Below are 27,760 nucleotides of genomic sequence, written 5' to 3'. Positions count from 1 at the left end.
TCCCCCTATTGTGGTCCCACCCTACCCCCGGGGAACATGATTTGAACAAACTTCAATCTACACTACCTGAGAATGCTTCCATTTTAATTTGAGCTTTTCTGGCTTAATAATTTTTGAGAAGAAGATTTTTTAAAGATTTTCTCTATATATTCCTATGGAAAACTTGATCCCCCCATTGTTGCCCCACCTTACACCCGGGGAACATGATTTGAACAAACTTGAATCTACACTACATGAGAATGCTTCCACTATAATTTGAGCTTTTTTGGCTTAATAGTTTTTGAGAAGAAGATTTTTTAAGATTTTCTCTATATATTCCTATGTAAAACTTGATCCCCCTATTGTGGCCCCACCCTACACCCGGAGAACATGATATGAACAAACTTGAATCTACACTACATTAGAATACTTCCATTATAATTTGAGCTTTTCTGGCTGAATAGTTTTTGAGAAGAAGAGTTTTTAAGATTTTCTCTATATATTCCTATGTAAAACTTGATCCCCCCATTGAGGCCCCACCCTGCCCACAGGGACCATGATTTGAACAAACTTGAATCTTCACTACCTGAGAATGCTTCCATTTTAATTTGAGCTTTCCTGACCTAATAGATTTTGAGAAGAAGATTTTTAAAGATTTTCTCTATATATTCCTATGGAAAACTTGATCCCCCCATTGAGGCCCCACCCTACCCACAGGGACCATGATTTGAACAAACTTGAATCTTCACTACCTGAGGATGCTTCCGTTTCAATTTGAGCTTTCCTGACCTAATAGTTTTTGAGAAGAAGATTTTAAAAGATTTTCTCTATATATTCCTATGTAAAAATCCATTCCCCCATTGTGGCCCCGGCATACCACCAGGGACTATGATTTGAACAAACTTGAATCTACAATGCCTAAGGATGCTTCCATTATAATTTGGGCTTACCTGTCCTAACAGTTTTTGAGAAGAAGATTTTTAAAGATTTCCTCTATATATTCCTATGTAAAACAGTATCTCCCTATTGTGGTCCCACCCTACCCCCGGGGAAAATGATTTGGACAAACTTGAATCTACACTACCTGAGGATGCTTCCATTTTAATTTGAGCTTTTCTGGCCCGATAGTTTTTGAGAAGAACATTTTTAAAGATTTTCTCTATATATTCCTATGTAAAACATGACCCCCCCCTATTGTGACCCCACCCTACCCCCGGGGAACATGATTTGAACAAACTTGAATCTACACTACCTGAGAATGCTTCTATTATAATTTGAGCTTTTCTGGCCCAATAGTTTTTGAGAAGAAGATTTTAAAGGTTTTTCTCTATATATTCCTATGTAAAACATTATCCCCCTATTTTGGTCCCACCCTACCCCTGGGGAACATGATTTGAACAAACTTGAATCTACACTACCTGAGGATGCTTCCATTTTAATTTGAGCTTTTCTGGCTTAATAGTTTTTGAGAAGAAGATTTTTTAAGATTTTCTCTATATATTCCTATGTAAAACTTGATCCCCCTATTGTGGCCTCACCCTACCCACAGGAACATGATTTGAACAACCTTGAATCTACACTACCTGAGGATGCTTCCATTTTATTTTGAGCTTTCCTGACCTAATATATTTTGAGAAGAAGATTTTTAAAGATTTTCTCTATATATTCCTATGGAAAACTCTATCCCCCCCATTGAGGCCCCACCCTACCCACAGGGACCATGATTTGAACAAACTTGAATCTTCACTACCTGAGGATGCTTCCATTTTAATTTGAGCTTTCCTGACCTAATAGTTTTTGAGAAGAAGATTTTTAAAGATTTTCTCTATATATTCCTATGTAAAAATCCATTCCCCCATTGTGGCCCCGGCATACCACCAGGGACTATGATTTGAACAAACTTGAATCTACAATGCCTAAGGATGCTTCCATTATAATTTGGGCTTACCTGTCCTAACAGTGTTTGAGAAGAAGATTTTTAAAGATTTCCTCTATATATTCCTATGTAAAACTTGATCCCCATTGAGGCCCCACCCAGCCCCAAGGGACTGTGATTTGAACAGACTTGAATCTACACTACCTGAGGATGCTTCCAATTCAATTTGAGCTTTTCTGGCCCGAGAGTTTTTGAGAAGAACATTTTTAAAGATTTTCTCTATATATTCCTATGTAAAACATGACCCCCCCCCATTGTGACCCCACCCTACCCCCGGGGAATATGATTTGAACAAACTTGAATCTACACTATCTGAGAATGCTTCTATTATAATTTGAGCTTTTCTGGCTTAATAATTTTTGAGAAGAAGATTTTTTAAAGATTTTCTCTATATATTCCTATGGAAAACTTGATCCTTCTACTGTGGTCCCACCCTACACCCGTGGAACATGATTTGAACAAACGTGAATCTACACTACATGAGAATGCTTCCATTATAATTTGAGCTTTTCTGGCTTAACAGTTTTTGAGAAGAAGATTTTTTAAGATTTTATCTATATATTCCTATGTAAAACTTGATCCCACTATTGTGGCCCCACCCTACACCCGGGGAACATGATTTGAACAAACTTGAATCTACACTACATGAGAATGCTTCCATTATAATTTGAGCTTTTCTGGCCCGATAGTTTTTGAGAAGAAGATTTTTTTAAGATTTTATCTATATATTCCTATGGAAAACTTGATCCCCCTATTGTGGCCTCACCCTACCCACAGGAAGATGATTTGAACAAACTTGAATCTACACTACCTGAGGATGCTTCCATTTTAATTTGAGCTTTCCTGACCTAATAGATTTTGAGAAGAAGATTTTTAAAGATTTTCTCTATATATTCCAATGGAAAACTTGATACCCCCATTGAGGCCCCACCCTACCCACAGGGACCATGATTTAAACAAACTTGAATCTTCACTACCTGAGGAAGATTCCATTTTAATTTGAGCTTTACTGACCTAATTGTTTTTGAGAAGAAGATTTTTAAAGATTTTCTCTATATATTCTTATGTAAAAATCCATTCCCCCATTGTGGCCCCGGCATACCACCAAGGACTATGATTTAAACAAACTTGAATCTACAATGCCTAAGGATGCTTCCATTATAATTTGGGCTTACCTGTCCTAACAGTTTTTGAGAAGAAGATTTTTAAAGATTTCCTCTATATATTCCTATGTAAAACTTGATCCCCCCATTGAGGCCCCACCCAGCCCCAAGGGACTATGATTTGAACAGACTTGAATCTACACTACCTGAGGATGCTTTCAATTTAATTTGAGCTTTTCTGGCCCAATAGTTTTTGAGAAGAACATTTTTAAAGATTTTCTGTATATATTCCTATGTAAAACATGATCCCCCTATTGTGGCCCCACCCTACACCCGGGGAACATAATTTGAACAAACTTGAATCTACACTACATGAGAATGCTTCCATTTTAATTTGAGCTTTTCTGGCCCGATAGTTTTTGAGAAGAAGATTTTTAAAGATTTTCTCTATGTATTCCTATGTAAAACATTATCCCCTTATTGTGGCCCCACCCTACCCCTGGGGAACATGATTTGAACAAACTTGAATCTACACTACCTGAGAATGCTTCCATTATAATTTGAGCTTTTCTGGCCCGATAGTTTTTGAGAAGAAGATTTTTAAAGATTTTCTCTATATATTCCTATGGAAAACTTGATCCCCCCATTGTGGCCCCACTCTACCCCCGGGGACCATGATTTGAACAAACTTGAATCTTCACTACCTGAGGAAGCTTCCATTTTAATTTGAGCTTTACTGACCTAATTGTTTTTGAGAAGAAGATTTTTAAAGATTTTCTCTATATATTCTTATGTAAAAATCCATTCCCCCATTGTGGCCCCGGCATACCACCAAGGACTATGATTTAAACAAACTTGAATCTACAATGCCTAAGGATGCTTCCATTATAATTTGGGCTTACCTGTCCTAACAGTTTTTGAGAAGAAGATTTTTAAAGATTTCCTCTATATATTCCTATGTAAAACTTGATCCCCCCATTGAGGCCCCACCCAGCCCCAAGGGACTATGATTTGAACAGACTTGAATCTACACTACCTGAGGATGCTTCCAATTTAATTTGAGCTTTTCTGGCCCAATAGTTTTTGAGAAGAAAATTTTTAAAGATTTTCTCTATATATTCCTATGTAAAACATGACCCCCCTATTTTGACCCCACCCTACCCCCGGGGAACATGATTTGAACAAACTTGAATCTACACTACCTGAGAATGCTTCCATTTTAATTTGAGCTTTTCTGGCCCGATAGTTTTTGAGAAGAAGATTTTTAAAGATTTTCTCTATGTATTCCTATGTAAAACATTATCCCCTTATTGTGGCCCCACCCTACCCCCGGGGAACATGATTTGAACAAACTTGAATCTACACTACATGAGAATGCTTCCATTATAATTTGAGCTTTTTTGGCTTAACAGTTTTTGAGAAGAAGATTTTTTAAGATTTTATCTATATATTCCTATGTAAAACTTGATCCCACTATTGTGGCCCCACCCTACACCCGGGGAACATGATTTGAACAAACTTGAATCTACACTACATGAGAATGCTTCCATTATAATTTGAGCTTTTCTGGCCCGATAGTTTTTGAGAAGAAGATTTTTTTAAGATTTTATCTATATATTCCTATGGAAAACTTGATCCCCCTATTGTGGCCTCACCCTACCCACAGGAAGATGATTTGAACAAACTTGAATCTACACTACCTGAGGATGCTTCCATTTTAATTTGAGCTTTCCTGACCTAATAGATTTTGAGAAGAAGATTTTTAAAGATTTTCTCTATATATTCCTATGGAAAACTTGATACCCCCATTGAGGCCCCACCCTACCCACAGGGACCATGATTTAAACAAACTTGAATCTTCACTACCTGAGGAAGCTTCCATTTTAATTTGAGCTTTACTGACCTAATTGTTTTTGAGAAGAAGATTTTTAAAGATTTTCTCTATATATTCTTATGTAAAAATCCATTCCCCCATTGTGGCCCCGGCATACCACCAAGGACTATGATTTAAACAAACTTGAATCTACAATGCCTAAGGATGCTTCCATTATAATTTGGGCTTACCTGTCCTAACAGTTTTTGAGAAGAAGATTTTTTAAAGATTTCCTCTATATATTCCTATGTAAAACTTGATCCCCTCATTGAGGCCCCACCCAGCCCCAAGGGACTATGATTTGAACAGACTTGAATCTACACTACCTGAGGATGCTTCCAATTTAATTTGAGCTTTTCTGGCCCAATAGTTTTTGAGAAGAAAATTTTTAAAGATTTTCTCTATATATTCCTATGTAAAACATGACCCCCCCCCCCTATTGTGACCCCACCCTACCCCCGGGGAACATAATTTGAACAAACTTGAATCTACACTACCTGAGAATGCTTCCATTTTAATTTGAGCTTTTCTGGCTTAATAATTTTTGAGAAGAAGTTTTTTTAAAGATTTTCTCTATATATTCCTATGTAAAAATCCATCCCCCCATTGTGGCCCCACCATACCACCAGGGACTATGATTTGAACAAACTTGAATCTACACTACCTGATGATGCTTCCATTTTAATTTGAGCTTTTCTGGCCTGATAGTTTTTGAGAAGAATTTTTTTATAGATTTTCTCTATATATTCCTATGTAAAACTTGATCCCCCCATTGTGGCCCCACCCTACCCCCGGGGACCATGATTTAAACAAACTTGAATCTACACTATCTGAGGATGCTCCCATTTTAATTTGAGTTTTTCTGGCCTGATACTTTTTGAGAGGAAGATTTTTAAAGATTTTCTATATATATTCCAATGTAAAACTTGACCCCCTCTTGTTGCCCCTCCCTACTCCGGGGACCATGATTTGAACCAACTTGAATCTACACTACCCGAGGATGCCTCCACACAAGTTTAAGCTTTTCAGGCCGAATAGTTTTTGAGAAGAAGATTTTTGAAATATACCAACAAATTTTCAATAATTTTCAATCATCTCCTCTTTAATGAGGGCGTGGCCCTTCATTTGAACAAACTTGAATCCCCTTTACCTAGTGGTGCTTTGTGTCAAATTTGGTTGAAATCTGCCCAGCTTGAGAAAAAGATGAAAATGTGAAAAGTTTACAACAACGACGACGACAACGACGACAACGACAACGACAGACAAAGGACAAATTGTGATCAGAAAAGTTCACTTGAGCTTATGGCTCAGGTGAGCTAAAAAATAGCTAAGCACGTGTTACAGATCAGCCGGGCTTCATGCAGTGCTGCCTGCTAAGCGATTTATAGACAATCTTAACAACACAGAATCTCCAGTATTTATGGTTACTGAAACGCACAGATCTCAGATTGCAAATTCGAAAACAGCCTCTTGAGCACTGACCTCCCGATTAGATAAATATGCCGATCCAATTCTAATCATAGTTTCCTTTGCATTCATGTTTCCGTCAGAAGCGTCTTGTTCTGTCTGTTTCAAAGCATGCCCATTTCTCTCTCAGGTTTTGATATACATGTATAGGAGACTACATAGACAATACAACTGAAAGGATCAAGAACAAACTGTATTTCCATATTGGCAACCCAGCATTTTAAGTAAATATGGATTAAACTGATTAATCCACTGTTCTTTGGCGTTTCTTTTAAAGACAATAGTTTGTTTCGCCGTCATCAACTGAAACGCTTCTTCAAAGACCTCGTGTGTGATTTTAAGATCTTTGAAAATGTTTGTTGTTGTTTTATCAACATCAAAATCATCGGCTTAAATTTTTTCCCAAACATTCTGTAAAACATTCCTTACTTCTGATCTTTGTAGCTTTCTGTCATCATCTGCAACTTCGACTTCAGCTTTTGATGTTTCCTCAGTTGGTGATGAAATGAACGTTTTGCTTGATGGCGGTCTAATAATATCTTGCCATATGAATTCAGCCGAAGAAAATGAACAAAACCAAGTCGGTATACCTAGCTGCCTTAACATTGCAAACAAGTCCTTTTTACAATTGCCAGAATGATGGTGTTCCCCGTATGGGTCGAAGAAATCGCAAAGCTTCATCAGATTTAAACATTTCTTTCAAAATCTCTGGATCATGCAACATATTCGCTGTAACTTTTGTCCCTTGCTTTGTTTTTGCAGAAGACTTTCAAATCAATATTTGTGTCTTATCAATAACTTGCCTCAGTTCTGATAGATATTGGCTGAAAAATATGTAATCAATAGCTTTCGCAAACCTATCATCAGCATTCATCAATCTGTTGTTAAAGTACTTTACAAGTGTAATCTTCTTTCCTCTATTCTCTGTCCATGTGTTTTTCCCATTTGGGAATGAATGTGGAAAAACTTTGCTTCATTTCCATCTTCTTGAAGCATTCGTACTATTTTTTTCCCTCTGCTGGTGCTATGCTGTATATATTATTGAAATAATGATCAAGAACCTCCTGGCCGATGTCAACTGGTTATAGGCAAGTGTTATATTGAACTCCAGCCTTAAGATCTTGTTTTGAATCATATTGTTCTGTTGTTCCTTCATTTTTAGCATCCAAAGAAGTGTTTTCCTTGTCCAAATCTTTGTGAATGCAGTCCTCTGCAGTGTCTATTTCTGAATACCAGCTACTGTGCTCTTTTAAATACCTTAATGATTCTCGAACATATAGCGGATTGACAAATTGGTATTCAAAATGACCCTTGTATGAAAGTTTGCGTTTAAGCTTGACTTTTATTACCACATCTTCTTCTGCCCTTCTTTCAGAGCGTCGACTTTCTTTGGGTCTGATGGAACACAAACAACTGGGCAATATATAGCATTCAGACCTCCCCTTGGTAATGCAGCAACTTTCATAAATGGAATGTGCAGTGCAATTACAGTCATTCCATGCATATCTTTTACAATTATATGCGTTGGTATGCGATTTCAATGATATGCTATATGATTTCAATCCTATGCTATGAGATTTGTATGCTATGATATGAGATTTGAACAAAAACGCCTCCATACACAGAAAAGTTCCACACATTTCGAACTTAAATGATAAAAAGCCAAAGGTTAACACAAATTTGCAATGCGAACATTTATTTTTTCAAAGAATGTTTTAAATCGAGGTAAAAAAAACCAGTTGTAAGCTAAGCTATGCTATGCTCTTACGAATGAGATTCTATGAGATTGTATGCTATGGTATGAGATTTCAATGTTATGCTATGCTATGATGTATGTTGTAAAAGATATGCCTGGACTGATTGTAAAGAAAGTTTAAAGATGCTTAAAGGTAGCTTAAAGACTATCTTTAAGCCACCTTTGAGGACAACTTATAGGTCCTTAATGTCCAAACTCTTTAAGCCACCTTTAAGCTACCTTTAAGCCCCCTTTAAGCTACATTTAAGCCACCTTTAAGCCATTAAAAAATCGTTTAATTCAAAATTGTGCGTAATTTACCAACAAAATATATTAACTATATGATAATGATAGAAAAGGTATTAAAAACGGTTTTTGTTCTAGAAAAAAATATTCAAAACGCCCAAGACGAGGATTGAACCCGGGACCCTTCGTTTATCACTATCACCTCACTTTCTCTGTGCCACGGCAATTTACATATTTAAGGAGGTTTTTATATCCTATATATCAGTGGATATTGAATCAATGTATTCAATGTGTATTTTTTACTTGAAAAGATTTTGACTTCCATTCAAATTGTAACAATCAGTCATATCTAACTTATAAATTACATGCATGCATATATTTAGAATGAGATACGGAACTTGATCTGCAGTGAAAAAAAAAATAAATTATACCTTAATGGAAACCGTTAAGCTTACTTAGTAAATAAATTTAAACCGGGTAGATAAACGTTCATCTAATTCATAGCTAAATGAAATGCAAGGAAGAAGATGAAATCATTTCTTTTATGAAATGCATTTAAACTATTTGGGTATTAGTTCTACGCAATGTTCCCGGTTTTCATGATCACGGCGTCGTTCCAGTATGTTTAAACATTTAATTGTATACATGATGTTTAGACTATCAATTTTATAACAAACAATATTACCAATTACGGGTGAGGTATTTACTGCATGTGGCAATTGCAAATGATGTATACATATACTTCTACATACAATTGTATGATGTACCAGGCCGGGCATGTGACATATTTACTCTTATACATATATTTAAACAATTAACCCCTATTTATGATCACCGGTACAGGAATTAATTAGCCTCTAGATTATAATCTTACATACATGTACTTTTAATTTGTAGACGTAACATTATTAAAACCCAGACTTAGGAAATAATATTTTGAAAATAAATTACAAATGTAAATAAACTTTTATTCACTAGACGTATACATGTATATACTAAGATTTCAACGCCTTTAGAAACCCAGACTTGCACCTGGGCACACGACACACATGTTGTGTATATCTTGTATATTATGTGTTAGTTCCAGGGGTTTTCTTAAGTTGGACAAACAATAGACTCTAATTAGATATACACAAACGTGCACCTGGGCACACGACACAACTGTTGTGTATATCTTGTATATTCTGTGTTAGTTCCAGGGGTTTTCTTAAGTTGGACAAACAATAGACTCTAATAAGATATACACAAACGAACAAAACTATGTCTAGACAAACAAAGTAGTAATATCCTGCCCGATATAACAAAGGCAGTTGAGAGTCTTTTCATCTTTAACATGTATCTAGCAGATCTAGAATTAGACCTAGAAATGATTAAAATTGAAAAAAATACATACCTTCAACCGATTATTAAATTAAATCATGCAGTTTTGGTTCATTATCTTTATTTTGTTTAATAGCCGGATGAACTGAGAGAGAGAGAGAGAGAGAGAGAGAGAGAGAGAGAGAGATTTATTTCACCGATTAATTTATAATAGGAAACAAACATACTTAAATATAATTTCATGCAGAAATTTAGATACAGATACTGCGCTCACTCCTACAATAATTTTGAATAATTTTGAAACCAAAAAAAAAAATTATAAATAATTTTATAACGGCAATCTGTGTCCATCGGAGTGTTGTTGATGATAGCGATATGTGTTTAATGGAGCGACAATTAAAACCTCCTGGAACACCCTTCCCCCCTTCCTTTGAAATTATATCATCACTCGGATCACCCGCTCCCCTCCCTATAAAAGAGCTTTTGCATTTAATATATATTTTTTCATTGTTCAGTTTGATCAAACTTGACTTAAAGGGAACTTAAAGATGGTTTAAAGACAACTTAAAGGGAGCGTAAATGCCACTTAAAGATGCTTAAAGGTAGCTTAAAGATGGCTTAAAGGTGACTTAAAGAAGTTTGGACATTAAGGACCTATAACCTCAGCTTAAAGGTGACTTAAAGGTGGCTTAAAGATTGTATCTCCTTTAAGCCACCTTTACCCACCTTTAAGGACTTGCTTAAAGATTGTTTTTCGCCCTGTGTTGACTACTCATAATTTTTCGTTGGCATGTTTTGCATATCCAATGAAAAGAAAAGGTATAGTTTAGAGGACAATATGCTGAACAAATGTGTACAACTTGTCAGATATGCATTGTCTTGCACCATTCCATTCTGAGTCTGATTTTTCTTTAAAAGTTTCTAAATTACATTTCTCCACTTGATTTTTAAATTGAAGTCGATGACATGAAGACCATGCATAACACGGCCCCTCTGTATCTTTCTTCTGGATTTTCTCCAATACATAATTTGTATTAACACATTTTGAATCATAAATATCTCTTTGTCTGCTTCTGCTCTGCATTACTTTTTCTTTGAGTTCTTGTAATATCTTTCTTTTTCATATTCTTTCTTTCTCTACCGAAAATCTTTGTCTTGGTACTTCAGTCATAGTTCTTTCTAAAGTTTTGTCTAAAACCTTCATTAGTTTTATATTTTTGTGCTGTACTCAATTAATTTCCTTTTGAAAAAGTCATTAGTATCGTACTTTGTTGTTCTATACTCCCTAAGCTCCCTCTGATAAAACAACCTCAGTTTTGTGTTTTGTTTTGCTGTGCTCTCTCATTTTTTTCTGAAATACTAGATTGTTTTTGTACTTTGATTTAGTTCTTTCCTTTAATTTTTCTTGATGCTTTTTACATGTACTTTTCTTTGCTTAATTCCTTTTACCTCTCTTTATGCTTTTCTTTTAATCTGTACTTTCGTTTGCTGTAATCCTTTTTCTGACTTTTATGTTTTTCACCTGTTTCATATGCATGCTTGTCCTAACTGTTCCTTTTCAGTTTAATTTTAAAGCATTCCATCTCTTTGTATTTTGTTTTTAATTTCATTAATTTGCCCTCTCTTTGGCTTCGATATTCAAGTTTCCTCTTTTGAAGTATTTTTTCCCTAAATTGATGATTGTTTTGATACTGCTTTAGGAACCACAATTTCCTTCGGTTTTTATCCTGTTCACGGCTTGAATCATTTGAGATTCTTTAGTGCACATCTTTTTCTGTGTTTTGATATTGGCGTTTACGACTTCGTCACAATTCTTTTCATTTCCATTTGGTAAACCATTGTATTTTATACAGACTCTACAACATTGTAATGATTTCCATTGATATGATTAAGATGAATACTTCCATCTATTGGTGAGAATAGTCTGTCTTCAAGTCTGCCTGAATATTTTTTCCATGCGCAATTGGAATATGTGAAAATGTTGACATTCAACAAAACTCATTATATAATCTTGTAATGATTGGCTGGGTGATCCCAAAAGTCCTTTGAACAATGTCTTGTTTTGTTTGCCGTGTGTACACATTTTAGACCTTAGAATTTCATGCGATTCCTCAGAGCCTACTGATACATACTGCATGCTGATAAAGCTCGAAAGAAACAATTTCTATCACAAAAAACTGTTTTGCATTGAATAGGTTACCCAGCTGTCTTTTGATTTTTTCCTTCGCTAAAACTCATCTTTGCTATAACTGGGATTTGCAGTTTCGAACAAAGCGTTAGCTTACACACATTTAGTATTTGCTGAAAACTGATAAAATTTTCTTTTAGGAGTTCTCTCTTGTTGTATGTTAACAACATCACAAGACGTAAGATGATGTGCTTAAACTTGTCCGTTCTCAACATTTTCTTCAATACCAACTTTCTTGCAACACAGTCCTGTTATCTCATACTCTATAGCATTAGAAAAACCCTAAGTGCCAATTCAATGTGCATAAGAACTTCATCAACAGTTTTAACAATTTTACAAGTGTTTTTCCAATTTGCAGACATTCTTCCTAGTGATGTTCTTGAATGAAAATCAAACAGAAAGAAACCATTCTTTAAAACACCGCACAAAAATGTATTGTCTCCAAAACATATAAAACAGCCATCTGTCTTTTCAAGATTGTTTTGCATTGCTTTTTTCAATGGTTTAGCATTAAACTGACCTAAATATGGCATTACGTGTCCATTGATATGGGTATCAAAGTGGCAATTGATTCAGCAAATGACAATTCTGAATGTATATCATGATTTCTTGGGAGGTCTGATATAAGCAAGTATTTGTACATCTCTGCAATGTATCATCAATTCATTTCCAGTTGTCAACATTTTGTGCAAAAAACGACGGCATCCTAACATCCAGACATGTCTTAAACTTATTAGAACCCGATTAATGAAGCATTTGGTCAATTGCTTATATGTCATAGCTAGTTAAGAGTGTTTTGGCGGTATTAATAGCACATGTCATTTTTGAATTGTAATAAGGCCCGCCTCGTCAGGAGTTCACCTTATGCATAAATCAACCAATCTATTTGAACTTCATTTGGTTTTAATTTGGATCTAAGGATTAGATCATCTTTATTTTTGTGTTTATTGTATGCAACCACAGGCGGTGTTAATAATGTTTTGCATACTTTATCATGTTGTATGTTATCCCAGTATTTCATAAGCCGTTTCCTTACCCTTTAATACATGGGTTAAATTTGGTCACCAAAACGTTCGGCACAGCCTTTTAAGTGTATTTCTTCTTTTGTTTATTGAGAAGACCCATTCTATTTACAGAAACAGTTTCTTGCATAATAGATTCAATTTCTGATTGTTTGTAGCATCTTTTTTGGAGATGAGTTTTAAAATCTTTGAAAATATTTAGTAATGCAGCTTGATCACTAGTATTTCTCAGATGCCTGGTACATTCTTCTTTAATTAGGCCCTTGAAAACTGATGGGCTATGAGCACTTTGTCTGTGCAGGTACTGGAAGCTGTTAGCAGGTTTGATATATGAGCGAATGTCTAATCGCTGGCTATCTGATAATCTTGTTCCTTTGTATATGGCCGTGTCTAAGAAATTGACACTGGTGTGAGATAATTCATAAATAAAACTCAGATATTTATGACAAGAGTTACCTATGTCAAAAAGAAACTTTAATTCCATCCGGGCTTCCATTAAATAGAATAAAGCCGTCATCTCTATATCTGCTCTGATAGATAAGTTTGTCGGCATGTTGAAATTTAGATATTACATCACAAGTGATGTCCTTCATACGTATATCTGTAATTTCTTGTGATTGGCGTGCCCTCATCGCCGCGCCTACAATTGGTTTGTAATTTTTTCCGTTAAACTCGAAATGTTTTCAAGTATGCATCTGAGAAAACAGATCAGATCAGAAACTGCAAGGTCGAGGTTATTCTATACTAGAATTGTCTGCTAAATATGCTTTCTCGACAGAATGAAGGAATTCGTCAAATTCCATGTTCGTGTACATGCTGGTCACGTCATAAGTAACTAAGATGACATTTTCAGGTAAAATCAGAGATTCGACTTTTAGTATTAAATCAGACGTGTCTTTGATTTCTGAACAATGGGCACAAGGAAATGATCACAATAGTGAACTATATTTTTCGTTGATGTACCGCATTGAGAGATAATTGGTCGACCAGGTGGAAATTTTTGGAGGCTGCATTGGCCTTTTAAAAGTGCATCTTGCATTGACAGAAATGGTTGGGTGTCGTACACACGTATATGGTACTCAGACTTACCTGGGGAAATGCAACCCCCAGGGCATTTGAATGAATATTTTTCTTTCTAATAGAAGCCTCATTCTGGGCTACGGATTTTTTATCCTTTCGTAACAATTCTGTAGTCAGGGTACACGGCACATTTGGCTTATTTCGTCTTGTCGTCCCAAATACAACTTTCATCGAGTTAGCAGAAATATTAACTAATTGACGACCGACTTGTTTCATGAACCCAATTTCTTCTTTTCTCTCTCCAAGTCTAGAGTTGACATCAAATTATCCCACACTGGATCACGTGTTACAGGTGAGGTTGTTTCTAAAGCATGTTTTCGGATGCTTCTAAGAACATCACATCCTATGTCAATTTGATACGAGTCATTGCAGTTAGTTACACTCTCTACAATCATTCCAACATTTGTATATATAGTATCTTGAATTCGTAAACAAAATTCAGTGTATCCAAGATATGGAATCTGCGGAAAGTTTAAGGATCTTTGAAGTAAGTATCACTGAGTTTTGATGCAGGTAAGCATTTCTTGTAAAATTGTTCTAAAAAAGTTAAGACTTGAGCTCCAGTATCAAAATAAAAATTCCACCCTTCACTCCGTTTATTTCTATATAAGTTTCTGGGCAGTTCGTTGCTGCTTGTTTGATTTTCTGATGTAGGTTTTAAGATGAGTCTTTGTATTTTCCCTTTACAGTTAAACTTCTCACCGAGAAGGTTTCCAGTTTCGACTACCGGATATAAGACGGTATCCTGTAGGAAGTGTCATCAGATTGACAATTCAAAGACACATGTTGCATTCCATCAGAGTTGTAGCACTGCCCTTTTGGTTACTTGTAAGACTTCCCTGTCTTCGATTTCGTCCTCTGTTAAATCTACGGCAAAATCGATGTTTTGATCTTCGTTTTTCTTGTCGACAATTTGATTATCTTTGAGTCTCTTTTATCCGATTTCTTTGTTAATCTGTCGATTTGTTCTTGCTGCCATTCCCACATCTCTTGTTGTTTCTTGATCAAAGTTTGCAGTCCATTTAGTCCTGTACTTTGAGAAGGAGTATACATTGTTTACTTGATGCTCGCATCCACATGTCCTCTATCCAACGTAGCATATTCATTCTGAATTCGAATAATGGAATGTTGCCAGAATCTAACAACTTTTTTAGCTCTTGTCTAGTACCTTGATCTCTTATGCCATTAATGAATCGTTCGGTTAACTTAATGTCATTCACTTGATATTTTTTTTCTGTTGATTTTCTTAGCCATCTCTGTTAAGACGAGAGTATTTTTCGAGCGCTTAACTGTCTTTGGTCTCGTTGATACAATTTTACAGTCTCCAAAATATCTAATATCTGTTTCCGTGTTTGTCTCTCCTGTAAAGGTCGAAGTTTTACTTTTGATTGCCTAGATCCAGTCAGATAGTCAATGATGAAATCTACAAAATCATCTTTTGAATTAGTGGACTGTATGTGTTCTCTCATATAGGAAATTCATTCGTTTTGAAAGGTCACAGCTGTGAACACTATTCACTCTGCGTTGATATCGCTAAATTACTGTTCACAATGTTCATTGTAAAAGACTACGAACGATAGCAAAAAAAATCAATGAAAATTTATTTATTGCAGTTTTATTATACAATATAAAATATAATATCATAATTATACATGTACTCACAATGCTATTTATTACTCATTTACCTATAGTATTACACTTTTCCTTTGTCTAATACATATACAGGTTTATCTTTCTCATACAAAATCTTTACATAATTATAAATCTCAATATTAGATGGGTTAAAAAAAAACCCCACACACACACACACACACACACTCATTGCAAAAATGCAAAGAATTCAACACATACCTAAGTAAAGTCACACTGTGAATGTTAAGTTTTCTTTACACTGAAGTTACACCTTCCCTCTTTACCTTTCTCTTGTACAATGAAAGTATGTTTAATAAGAATTACTAATGAATGATATTCTTCCTATGACATCACAAAATAAAAAACCAAAAACCTTAATGAATTTTCTTTTATAAAGATAATATGTTACTATCAATATAAATCCGACCTTGACTAGTGGTATGAATCACATCCTTGCACACCAAAGGCACCAGGTTTTTTTCCCCGAAACCACATACAATTTTCCTTTTATGTAAACATTCAATAAATATCAACGAAAAATAATTATCAAAATTCCTTTCTCTTACAATAATTAACAAGAGGCCCATGGAGCCACATCGCTCACCTGAGCAACAATTGGCGTTCAAAAGATATTGTGCCATATGGTCCATCGGTAGAATAACAAAAAATAAATATTGTAAAGTATTCGAATTTTACACTTATTTTTGCATACACGTAATCTTTGACATTGTACCTTCATGAAATACTATTTTTTACCAGAATAAGAAAATCCCACGCAAGATATAAAACTAAACATTTGGTAGGGGTACACTGTTAAGTTGTTAACTTACAATTCCCTATATTTTCGTTCTGCCCCCCCCCCCCCCCCCACACACACACACTACTTATTAGTTATTGTATTTTCAAAAAAAAATATAATAATTATTGTTTTTTATTCTAAAAATCCTACATGTATAGATGTGAAAAAGAAAAGTGTACCTCAATGTGCTCAATTCCTCATATTAAAAACATTCAAAAATTTAATTTTAATTTAATCTTCTCCATTATAAATCAATTGACTGTAATTTACCTCGCGTACAAACCAGGATAATTTTCCGCTGTGATATTTTCTTAGGAATAGCAATAATTACTTTATCCCCGCAACAGAAATGTGTCAGAACTATGGACACTGTTTTAAAGGTGTCGTTTTTATTTACTCGTGTCTGAAAAACTATCAAAATTGATGTAGATTTTACATTATTTATTGTATAAAGAGGGGGCCCCAGAGAGTGGGTATATACAGAATATCATTCTTTTATCTTGTTTGTACAAGTATTTAACATACTCTAATTCATATAGAATTTATAATGTTTAACCAAATTTTCAGCGTCAATCGTAGAATTATAAGCAAGATACAGAGCTCACAGTTCGCCTAGGTTTGAGTCATATTTTGTTCACATGAGTTTATTACATTCAGCTTAAGATTTTCAACTTGGTATTTCCTATTCAGCATTTAAAATGGAAAAAAAGAATGGCCTAAATTTTCAATTCTTTTATTCACTCAAGACCAGTTCACTGGTATTTGATCATGAGGTGCAAAATCAGTTTATACAAATGTACACAAACACAGTCAAGGATCACATGTACAGTAGGAGTAATAATGACGAAAAAAGTTTAAGTTTACAATACAATAAGTTGTTAAAGTTGGTTTCTGGAAGAACAGACTTTGAACATTTTCTTTAAAAATATTGACAATTTTTTTACTTTTTTAATCTTTAGTTTTTAAGACCTGTGTACAAACATAGAATTGTGAGCAAAATCTCTGTATCTTGCTTATAATTCGAAGCTTAACACTCAAATATGGTTAGTAAATAGAAATTGAAAGAAACATGCACTATAACAAATAAAGAACACAATTTATATTTTCGAAATGAATCATATATATATATATACATGTATATATACCTACATATTTCCGTCAGCGGTATCAAACTCTATTTAAACTGAATTAACTCGAGAAAATGCCGAACATCTTAACAACACCTATTGCATTAATCTACCATTACGCAAAAGATAATGCCGAATTACCGATAGAATGAAATGTATTTCAGTACTTTTTTGATACATCAGATTTTGCTTCATTTGCGCAGGTAAACAGTTAACTGTTTGATTTACCGAAGTCTCTGTTTGATTTGATACGTAAAAATCACGAAATACAGACGATAGTTCCCAGGTTACAAAGCATAAAAAAATGAAAACGAAACGAAAATCAGAACAAGCTAACACCAACGTCATGTGTGAAAACTGTCAACGCATTGAAATATTTAGCCTCAATTTACTTCACAAAATCGGCACCAATATATTTTGCATGTTTTAAAAATTTCCCTTCAAACGCGAACTGTTGCACAACAAGCAAATTCATGATAGTCATATCGACCCTTTTTCGTATAATGTCATGGCTGCTTTAAACAAAGAACCTCGTTTTAGAAGTATCGAATACGAGTCTTGGTAAAATGGGTATGCTAACCCGGGCCGAGGCAAAATAAAAGCCGGGGCAGATCGGCAATCGTCAATTCCAAATACGCATTATTTTGCAGCAATATTTACAGCGAATACAAATATACAGGTCCATCAAATATCCTGAAATTTTAATAGGATTGGCAGATTAATAACTGCCAATCTTTTGTTTTGCCCAGGCCAAGTCTTGCCTACCCATTTTACCGGATACCGATCCCGAAGCTATTAAACTGATTGAAACACGCCTTTCCTTTATTATTATTTTCGTAATAACTCAGATTTGAAACAGAATTATCACTTAATTTTTGCAATTTATATTTTCCTTCCCATGAGGATAATTTATGCTAAACTACGTTGAATTGAACCCCCTTTATCTACAGTTTCAAGGTTTTCTCCGCTTTGAATACAGATCGGACTTTTATTTCTGCAATTTATATTCGCCCTCCCATAAGGATGCTTTGTGCCAAATTTGGTTGAAATGGGATAAGCGGTTTTAGAGAAGAAGTTCAAAATGTAAAAAGTTTACAGACGGACAGACAGACGGACAGACGGAAAGACGGACGACGGACAAAATGTGATCAGAATAGCTTACTTGAGCTTTCAGCTCAGGTGAGCTAAAAACCCTTTAGGCGAATGGCCTTTATAAAAGCAAAATTGCAAAACTGCAAATTTTAGAGTCCCCTCGGAGAAGCTGAGAATGTATGTTCATTTAGACTTATAAATAGTGACTCGATGATCAATTTTAAAACTAACACTTAATGACAGAGTATTTCTATTATGATGTCGTCATGTGCTGTGCGTCTTCTATTTACTTTTAAACATTTCAGCTTCTTTTGAAACTACTGTGGTTAGCTATGATGTATCTATAGAGATAGGAGAACAAAAATTAAGAATTTTAAGACCCCCACTTACTAGGGGCATACATGTTAAGTGAAAAGTGTAAAATGTTGTACAGTTTAAAATATCTTCTTCTTTATTACTTGGTATTTTACAGAGAAACTAAGCACATTGAAATGATAATCAGAGATACCTCTACCAAGATAGCATGGCTTGTGGCTTTTATGTCAGGGGATTAGACCCTTTAGCGGATCCAATATAAGTTTGCAGTGAAAATGTTTTGAATTCTTTCTACCTAAGATAAAATTGAAAGACCCTAGATCAGAAGTTCAGGCCCCAAGCGGGGCTAAGTTGGCCATATATTGAATATGTATGAAATCTAAAGAGGACCGTGTGGTCTTATTCCACAGTATTGGTAGATAAACAAAATGTATGTTTAGCATGTTTGTAAATAAAGCCCTGTAATAATATTTAGAAATGTATTACCCCTGATCAGGGGTTCAAGCCTTTTGGCGGGGCCAGTATGGGTGAATATTGAAAATATATTACATGTATAACTTCGAAAATATATCTCTCTACTTCAACAGTACTAAATGGATACATGAACCTTTAATGTCCCTGAAGTCCTGTACCTTAATTGTGAAATTTGTGACCTCTTGGGCAGGATTAAGGTATTTGCGTAGCGCCAATATGGCCACGTGCATATGGCGAAAATGTATTAAAATTTGTGATCTTAATAGTATTTTCTTCTCTTTTCTCGCAGTAGTGAGAGATAAACTAATTGAACTGTTAAATATACACATTTGCATGTCCTTATTGCCCTCTTTTGAATTGTGAAATTACTGTGGATCCCACAGGGTTCATGTTTTTGTTTGTTTTTTGTTTGTTTGTTTGTTTGATTTTTTTTTTGGTTTTTTTTTTTTTTGGTTTTTTTTTTGGTTGTTTTTTGGTTGTTTTTTTTGGGGGGGGGGGGGTAAATATTGCAATGTAGTTAACATGAAGTTTTTATAGTTACTTTGGTGACCTATTGCTTTTCGTACATTGACGATTAAAAAGTTTATGTTTTAATTTGAAAACAATTTTTACTATTGATTGGTCATATTCAATTAAACATGTTCTGTTTTATAACATTATGAATTGATATTTGCAATTATGAAATTATAAAAGCGGGAGTAAAAAGGTCAGATGAGTAATGGGTTAGGGTGTAGACTCCGAGATGACGCTTAAGATGAAAACAAAAGAATCCAGTTGGCCTCTTGAGTAATCTTATTCAATTGTTTGTCTGTTTCTTAACTAATGATTTACATTACGTCACCAAATAAATGTTTTCTTTGTTTTCAAGAATTGATACAGCATAGAATAGGAAGTAACTCTTGATACTTTTAATATATTTTAAAGAAAAACATATATTTCTTTTCAGATATGGATCAATTAAGGAAACTTTTAGTAGTTCTGATTTTCATTGGAATATTTGTTTTTATTTGCCTCTATGAATCAATATCAAACCGTTATTTTACATTGCCAAAAGAAAGAAACAATCAAGTTAAAGAAATAAATAATGATTTATCCGTCACCAAAAGAAACGCCTACGGACTAAAACATGAAACTAAAATCTCAAAAAAGTTAAATTCATTACATGGTTTGAAAAAAAGGCACCATATGATGGCATTTAACGGTGATGATATACCAGCTTCAGACCAAACGATCATTAGCAAAGAGCCAGTTCAAAAAAGGCAAATCAACACGAATTTGGAATTCAGAACACCGTCTTTTTTTAAACTCGAAAAAGGAAAGAAAGCCAATGAAACTTACTCGAATAATCGTTCAAATTTATCTACAGGAACAAAAACAGCATGCATGATGTCTTTTGACAGTGAAACCTTGCATATTGCAAGACAGCAATTTTTGAAATCAAAATCTTATTTTTTGTTTCATGTTCATTTACAAATAGATTGGATACAAAACGACTCAAGCCAAAATATGGACGATTTGATGCACTGGCAATATATCCAAGCTGAGGAACAATTCCTTGTTCAATTGCCTGTCGACTTTGATTTACTTACTTATAATTTACTTGTTTACGACCACGAGGAAAAAATTGTAAACGTAAAATTACTTTACAATAATTCTAATTGCATAGAGGAAAATTTCCAAGCAAAACTCCAATCCATTCGTCGTTTATTGTGGAAAAATTTGCTACCTAATGACACAAATCATTATTTGTGTAACAGAAATTTTCAAAACGAACCCGGACGCAACTGGTTGTATTACCTAACAACTATATGGGTTGGATATGATTTGAATTGTTCAGACATTTCTTTTAAAAACTATTCAACTATAGTTCAAATTGAAAAGGATCGTTTGCCTTTAGTTGCTCCAATTTTTTGTTACTTGCTTTCATTACAGTTTGTCTGGATATTTGTGTTATTAGATATAAGAAAAAATCCAAAAGCTTTCAAAACTGATAACGAAGGTCAAACAAGAACCGATAAAGAGAGATCGACGGAAAACAACACTAGCATAACGCTAGTCGATGAAGAAAGAGCACATGTAATTTCTAATACCGATCAAAAAGATGCAAATCGAATAGGAAAGTCGAAACAAAAGAAAAGTAGAAAAGCAAAAGATTCCGAAGTCAATCAAAATGATTCAAATGAATTGAGTGAATCAAAAAGAAAACGGGAGTCAAAAATTAGAAAAATAAAAGGTTCAAAATCATCTTCAGCAGACAAACAAACCATCCCCAAAACGATCATAACGCTAGTCAAGGTAGAAAATGCACATGCAACTTCTATAACCGATAAAAAAGATGCAAATCAAAAAGAAAACTCGAAACAAAAGAAAAAGAAGGAAAGTAGAAAAGCAAAAGATTCCCAAGTCAATCAAAATGACTCAATTGGATTGAGTGAATCAAAAAGCAAACAGAAGTCAAAAAATAGAAAAAGAAAAATTTCAAAATCATCTTCAGCAGACGAACAAACCATCCCCAAAAAAATCTTTGAAATTAACGCTAAAAAAGAAGATACAATTGAAACTTCTGAAACTATTATAGAAGACAAAGCAAGAAAGTCGGAGGAGGAGAACGCTTCTGGTGTTGATCAAAATACATGTAAATCTGATGTTCATTCCGAATCCATTCAAGCTGATGATATTTATTGCTATGCAAAAAATGATAGGCCATATGGAATAAAGCGACTCGTCATAAAACTATTGTATGACAAATGCTGTTATGACAACAATAAATACTGTAATAATGCCACTGTAAGATTATTAATTCTTCTTTGGATGTTTATTCTATTACCCTTTGGACTTTATAGGACATTGGGACGATATTTTTTATTGAAAGAAACTTATGTAGATTATGTAACAGTTGTTCGACCAAGCGAACCAATTGTTTTTTGCATAGGGTGTGGTATTGTTTGTACAGTGATACTTGACGTTATATACGCGGTTGTTTTTCCATTAACATATATTTATGTTGGGTACATTACATACCAGAAATTTTTTGAAAGTGAACAAAGAATATACTGTTGTATTCCGGAGGACGATGATTGGCAACTTTTTGCAAACGATGATTTAAGTTATAAATTTACCTTCCGATTCTATCAATTCTGTAGAACAACGAAAAAATTATGTTTCTTCAAGGGTTGCTGTACGTGCAATGAATCAACGGATTGCCAAAAAAAAACATTGAAGTGTTGCTGTGACTGGTTAAAATATGTTCCATCATTATGGATCTTGTTTCTTTTTATCTACTGTTTTTTACCAATTGTTCTTTTTAATTGCATTAAATGTGAATGTCGAACGTGTTGTGATAAATGTAATATTGAAGAAAATGACGATGAAAATAAGAAAAAACATAAAGGAGTTTTAGTGCATGTTATGAACTTCGTTAGTTTTCTCATATTTTACATTTTTTGCTTGCGTCCAATTATATCAACCTTTACGTTTTTATTTCGTTCATTTACTTACATTGTATTTGTCGCACTTCCGATAAGAATCCATATTTTGCGATACACTTTGATATTTGTAACTACAATAACGTATTTTGTAAAATACTTTCATGAAATTGTTAATATGAACGTTGAAATTTTACATCACATCTTTACTTGTGAGGAAAAGAGTAAAAAGACAGTGAAATACATAAACGAAAGGTTGTACGCTTATATATATGGAAGAGTTCCTTTTGTCCAAAGAAAATTTTACGTATTGTTTTTGAAAGTCATTGTTGTTTTTATGTACCTTTTCATCACTATCGAGACTTTTATAACAAATCAGAAATCTTTGACCGGAACAAGTTTCGATAAGTTATTGGAGTTTTTGTTAATAATTATCGGTCCATATGCTATTTCATTTTTTTTGAAAGGGAACAACAATGAGTTTTTAACCGACAAAAATAAAGAAGATATAGAAGAACTATACAACAAGTATTACCTTAAACTAGATAAACCAAATGTCAATACAAATAGCCATGCTGAACAAATATCCAAACATGCCAAAAGAGAAGACGAGCAATGGCTATTAGATAGTTCTGACCAGGATTAGCAAATTTGATTTCCAATATTAAATAAACACAATTATATCATTGAAGAGTTGTATTTCATTTAATGACTTAAATAAAATCAGGAGTGATATTTGGGTACTTGCTTTCTCACAATATACACAGTCACGTACTATGCAAACTATTCTGTTATTCGAAATTGTTCATAGTTTTAAAAAAGTAAATTATTAATTTTCAGATGACGTAGAGTTCCGCTTATACATTTAAACATTTAATACGTCAGGGAATATTCACAATGGAAATCAAACTGACTAGCTCTTTAACCAATGTACATCTTTAACTCAAACATTCAATTGATAATTTACGCTTCTTCCACACCGGTGAATCTTTAATGGGACACTTTAATGCAAAGGAATCAAGACCTACGTATCCCACTTTAGCGTTGTAAAAAGCAATTGAGGGATTTAAAGAGAATATATGCTATTTTCGATGATTTAAATTTAGAAAAGATATGTTTTGCTGGAAATTTGAATTGTTTATTACTTTCATTACAATGACTTTCATCAAAATTCCACTGTATCTACAATTTAACAAATATTTTATTTTAGTCACTTGTAAAGCATTTTTCTATTTAATGATCTGTAATTTTGGATTGTAAATTCAATAAAATATAAGTTTATTATGTTTAATTTGTCAATCACTGTCACATATATAATTTCATTCTTGTTATAATAAATTTATGGGAAGGTATTTTCTTTTGCTTATTGTACATATATCTGTTTAATTGTAACATCTGGGACTAATAAATATTTTGTTAACCTTTAATATAATATAATTATTTGTTTGTTCCTAGATAGCGGTATAGTAACTATATACCAGGGGACCGTTTAACTAAAAGGCGTACGCCTGGAGTAATCCTACGCCTGGTTTTAATCCGGATTGAAATCAACCATTTGGACTAAAGTCCGTTACACTAAAAGGCGTAACTTTGCGCCCGATCTAACGTAAGCCAACATTTACGCACATTAACACATTAACATGCTTAATACACATTATTAGGTCTTTCCACCTTTCATGTAAAAGACCTTTTGTTTTCTTTATGTTTTAGGTCTTTCTACCTTTCAGGTGAAAGACCTTTTGTATTTCTTATGGGTTTTTTATAAGGTCTTTTCACATTGAAGGGGAATGACCTTTTGTTTTCTTTATGTTTTTTTTTTGGTCTTTCAACCTTCAGATGAAAGACCTTTTGTATTTCTTCTGTTTATAGGTCTTTCCATCTTTCAGGTGAAAAAGACCTTTTGTATTTCTTATGTTTTTATTATTAGGTCTTTTCACCTTCAGGTGGAAGACCTTTTGTATTTCTTCTGTTTTTTCTCTTTTTTTTCTTTTTTTTTCCAGAGACAGCTTTTGGGTTTCAAGAGATATTGAAATAATTTTTTCTTTATGTTATTGAGAATTAAAAGTTATGGTACCAAATGACCCTTTGCTTGATAACTCCCAGAACTTACAAAGTTATTGCCCTTGTGCACAAAAAGCTTTTTATTGCTACTCCTCTGAAACCAAAAGAGATAGAAATTTGAAACTGTTACCAATGTCTTCAGTACACTTAGAGGGTTCTTCAATCTAATCATACCGAGAGGATCTGAGGACCCCTTCTAGTAGTTATTGCCCCTGAAAGTATTTACATTTCTATGAAATCAATTTCATTTTTTTATTATTTGTCATAAAGACCTTGGACCACTTGGGATGGAAGCGTCTACCTCGGCCGAGCAAAATTACGTAAAAGTCAAAGGTCATTTGGAAATCTGTTAATTAATGAGTTTTTAGATCTCTTATGTTTAGGGTGGTAGAGAAAAAACTTTTTCATGGATGTAGAAGGACATCTTAAGACATTTTAAAATATAGCCCTTGGCTCCTTCCTTTAAATAAATACAGACTTATTGCCCCTATTGTACGAAAAGCTTGTTATTGCTACTCCTCTGAAACCATAAGAGATAAAAACTTGTAAGTTTTACCAACGCCTTCAGTACACTTAGAGGGTTCTTCAATCTATTCATACCGAAAGGATCTGAGACCCCCTTCTAGTAGTTATTGCCCCTAAAAGTATTTAAATTTCTATAAAATCAATTTCAACTTTTTTATTCTTTGTCATTAAGACTTCGGACCACTTGGGATGGAAGCGCTTACCTTGGCCGAACATGACATAAAGGTCAAAAGTCAAGGTAAAAAAAATGCATATTTAAGTTTTTTCCTTTTTCTAATAAAGTAACACAGAGAAAATGATTATTAAATTAAATTGAAACGAAACATAAAGAAATAATGAGGTGACATACCTTTAATTATGAAAGAACACTTAGTCTACTAGTTCTTTTTTTCTCTATTTTCGAAGAGACAGCTTTAAATTATTTGACATATTGAAACAATTTTGTCTTCATGTAATTGACCAAGTTATGGTACTTAATGACCCTGTTCCTGATAACCCTCAGAACTTACAAAGTTATTGCCCTTGTTAACGAAAAGCTTGTTATCGCAACTCCTCTGAAACCATAAGAGATAATGATTTGGAACTTTTAACAATTTCTTCAGTACATTTAGAGGGTTCTTCAATCTAATCATACCGAAAGGGTTTAGCAGTTATTGCCCCTGAAAGTATTGAAATTTCCATAAAATGACTTCTTAACTATTTCATTATCTATCATAAAGACGTTGGACCACTTTGGATAGAAGCGTCTACCTTGGCCAAACAAAATGACTTAAACGTCAAACGTCAAAGTCATTTTAAAAAGCTGTTAATTAATGAGTTTTTTAGCTTACCTGAGCTGAAAGCTGTCGTCGTTGGCATTGGCGTTCGCGGCGTTGTCTTAGTTGTAAACTTTTCACATTTTCATTTTCTTCTCCAGAACCACTGGGCGGATTTCAACCAATCTTGGCACAAAGCATGACTGGGTAAAGGGGATTTAAGTTTGTTCAAATGAAGGGTCACGCCTTTTTTAAGGGGAGATAATTCAAAATTCAATTTCAAAATATAATCCTTCAGCCCCCACCTAAAAACAGTTATAGAGTTATTGCCCCTATTGTACAAAATGCTTGTTATCACTACTCCTCATAAACCGTTAGAGGTAGAGACTTCAAACTTTTACTAATGTATTCAGTACATTTAGGGGCCTCTTCAATCTATTCATACTAAATGGTCCCGAGGCCCTCTTATACAGTCATTTCATGCATATCTTTTACAATTTAATGCTATGCTATGGTATGCGATCTAAATGATATGCTATGAGATTTGTATGGTATGCTATGCGATTTGTATCCTATGCTATGAGAAATTGAAATGAAGTGCTTAATGATATGGTATGCTATGCTATGCTATGCTATGCTATGCTATGAGATTTAAACAAAAACGCCTCCATACACAGAAGAGTACTACACATTTCGAAGTGAAATAATAAGAAGCCAAAGTTTACCACATATCTATCATGTTAACATTTATTTGTTCAAATAAAAACATTTAAAACCGAGTTAAAATAATGTTGTATGCTATTCTATGGTATGCTTTGGTATGATATGACGAATGCAATTCTATGAGATTCCAATGCTATGGTATGAGATTCCAATGCTATGAGATTATAATGCTATACTATGGTATGGTGTATGTTGTAAAAGATATGCTTGAACATTTATCGACCCTGAAAGTTTCTTAATTTTGTGAAAAACACAATTTTTTAACCCTATATCGTAGGGCTATCGGAATACTAGATATTGAAATGTTTACCCTTACCAGTCAATATGACATGAAGGTCAAGGTCAAACCAAAAAATATTGCCTATTTAAGTTTTTGACTTTTTTTTCAAAAAGTAACGCAAAAAATGTTTTTTTAATTATATTGCAACAAAACATAAAACTTTTTTTTTCTTCTCTTTATTTCCAGGGGCAGCTTTTTTATTTCTAAAGATATTGAAACAATTTTTACTTGATGTGATTGGACATTAAAAGTAATGGTACCAAATGATCCTTTGCTTGATAACTCCCAGCACCTACATAGTTACAAGTATTGCCCTTTGTGTACGAAGTGATTGTTATCGCTACTCCTCTGAAACCATTGGAGATAGAGACTTTAATCTTTTACTAACGTCTGAATTTCACTTAGACGCTCTTTCAATCAATTCATACCAAAAGGGTTCTAGACCCCCTCTATCAGTTATTGCCCCTGAAAGTATTTAAATTTCGATAAAATCACTTCCAACTTTTTTACTATTTGTCATAAAGACTTCGGACTACTTGGGAAGGAAGCGTTTACTTTAACCAATCAAAATGTAATCAAGGTCAAAGGTCAATGTCATTTGAA

General features: G+C 34.0%; 1 protein-coding gene across 1 annotated transcript in view; it reads left to right on the top strand.

The window, feature by feature from the left end:
- Positions 1-24,207, top strand: part of LOC128159943 (uncharacterized) — a 34,174-nt gene extending 9,967 nt beyond the window's left edge. The window contains exon 2 of the mRNA XM_052823180.1: positions 20,335-24,207. Within this exon, the coding sequence (XP_052679140.1) occupies positions 20,337-23,459 (3,123 nt within the window). The 5' untranslated portion in view covers positions 20,335-20,336 and the 3' untranslated portion in view covers positions 23,460-24,207. The remainder of the gene's footprint in view (positions 1-20,334) is intronic.
- The last annotated feature ends 3,553 nt before the right edge of the window (positions 24,208-27,760 follow it).

This window comes from Crassostrea angulata, chromosome 8 (assembly GCF_025612915.1).
Source record: "Crassostrea angulata isolate pt1a10 chromosome 8, ASM2561291v2, whole genome shotgun sequence".
Taxonomy (NCBI): Eukaryota; Metazoa; Mollusca; class Bivalvia; order Ostreida; family Ostreidae; genus Magallana; species Magallana angulata.
Note: the sequence above shows the minus strand (reverse complement) of the source record. Positions and strands in the feature narration are given on the sequence as shown.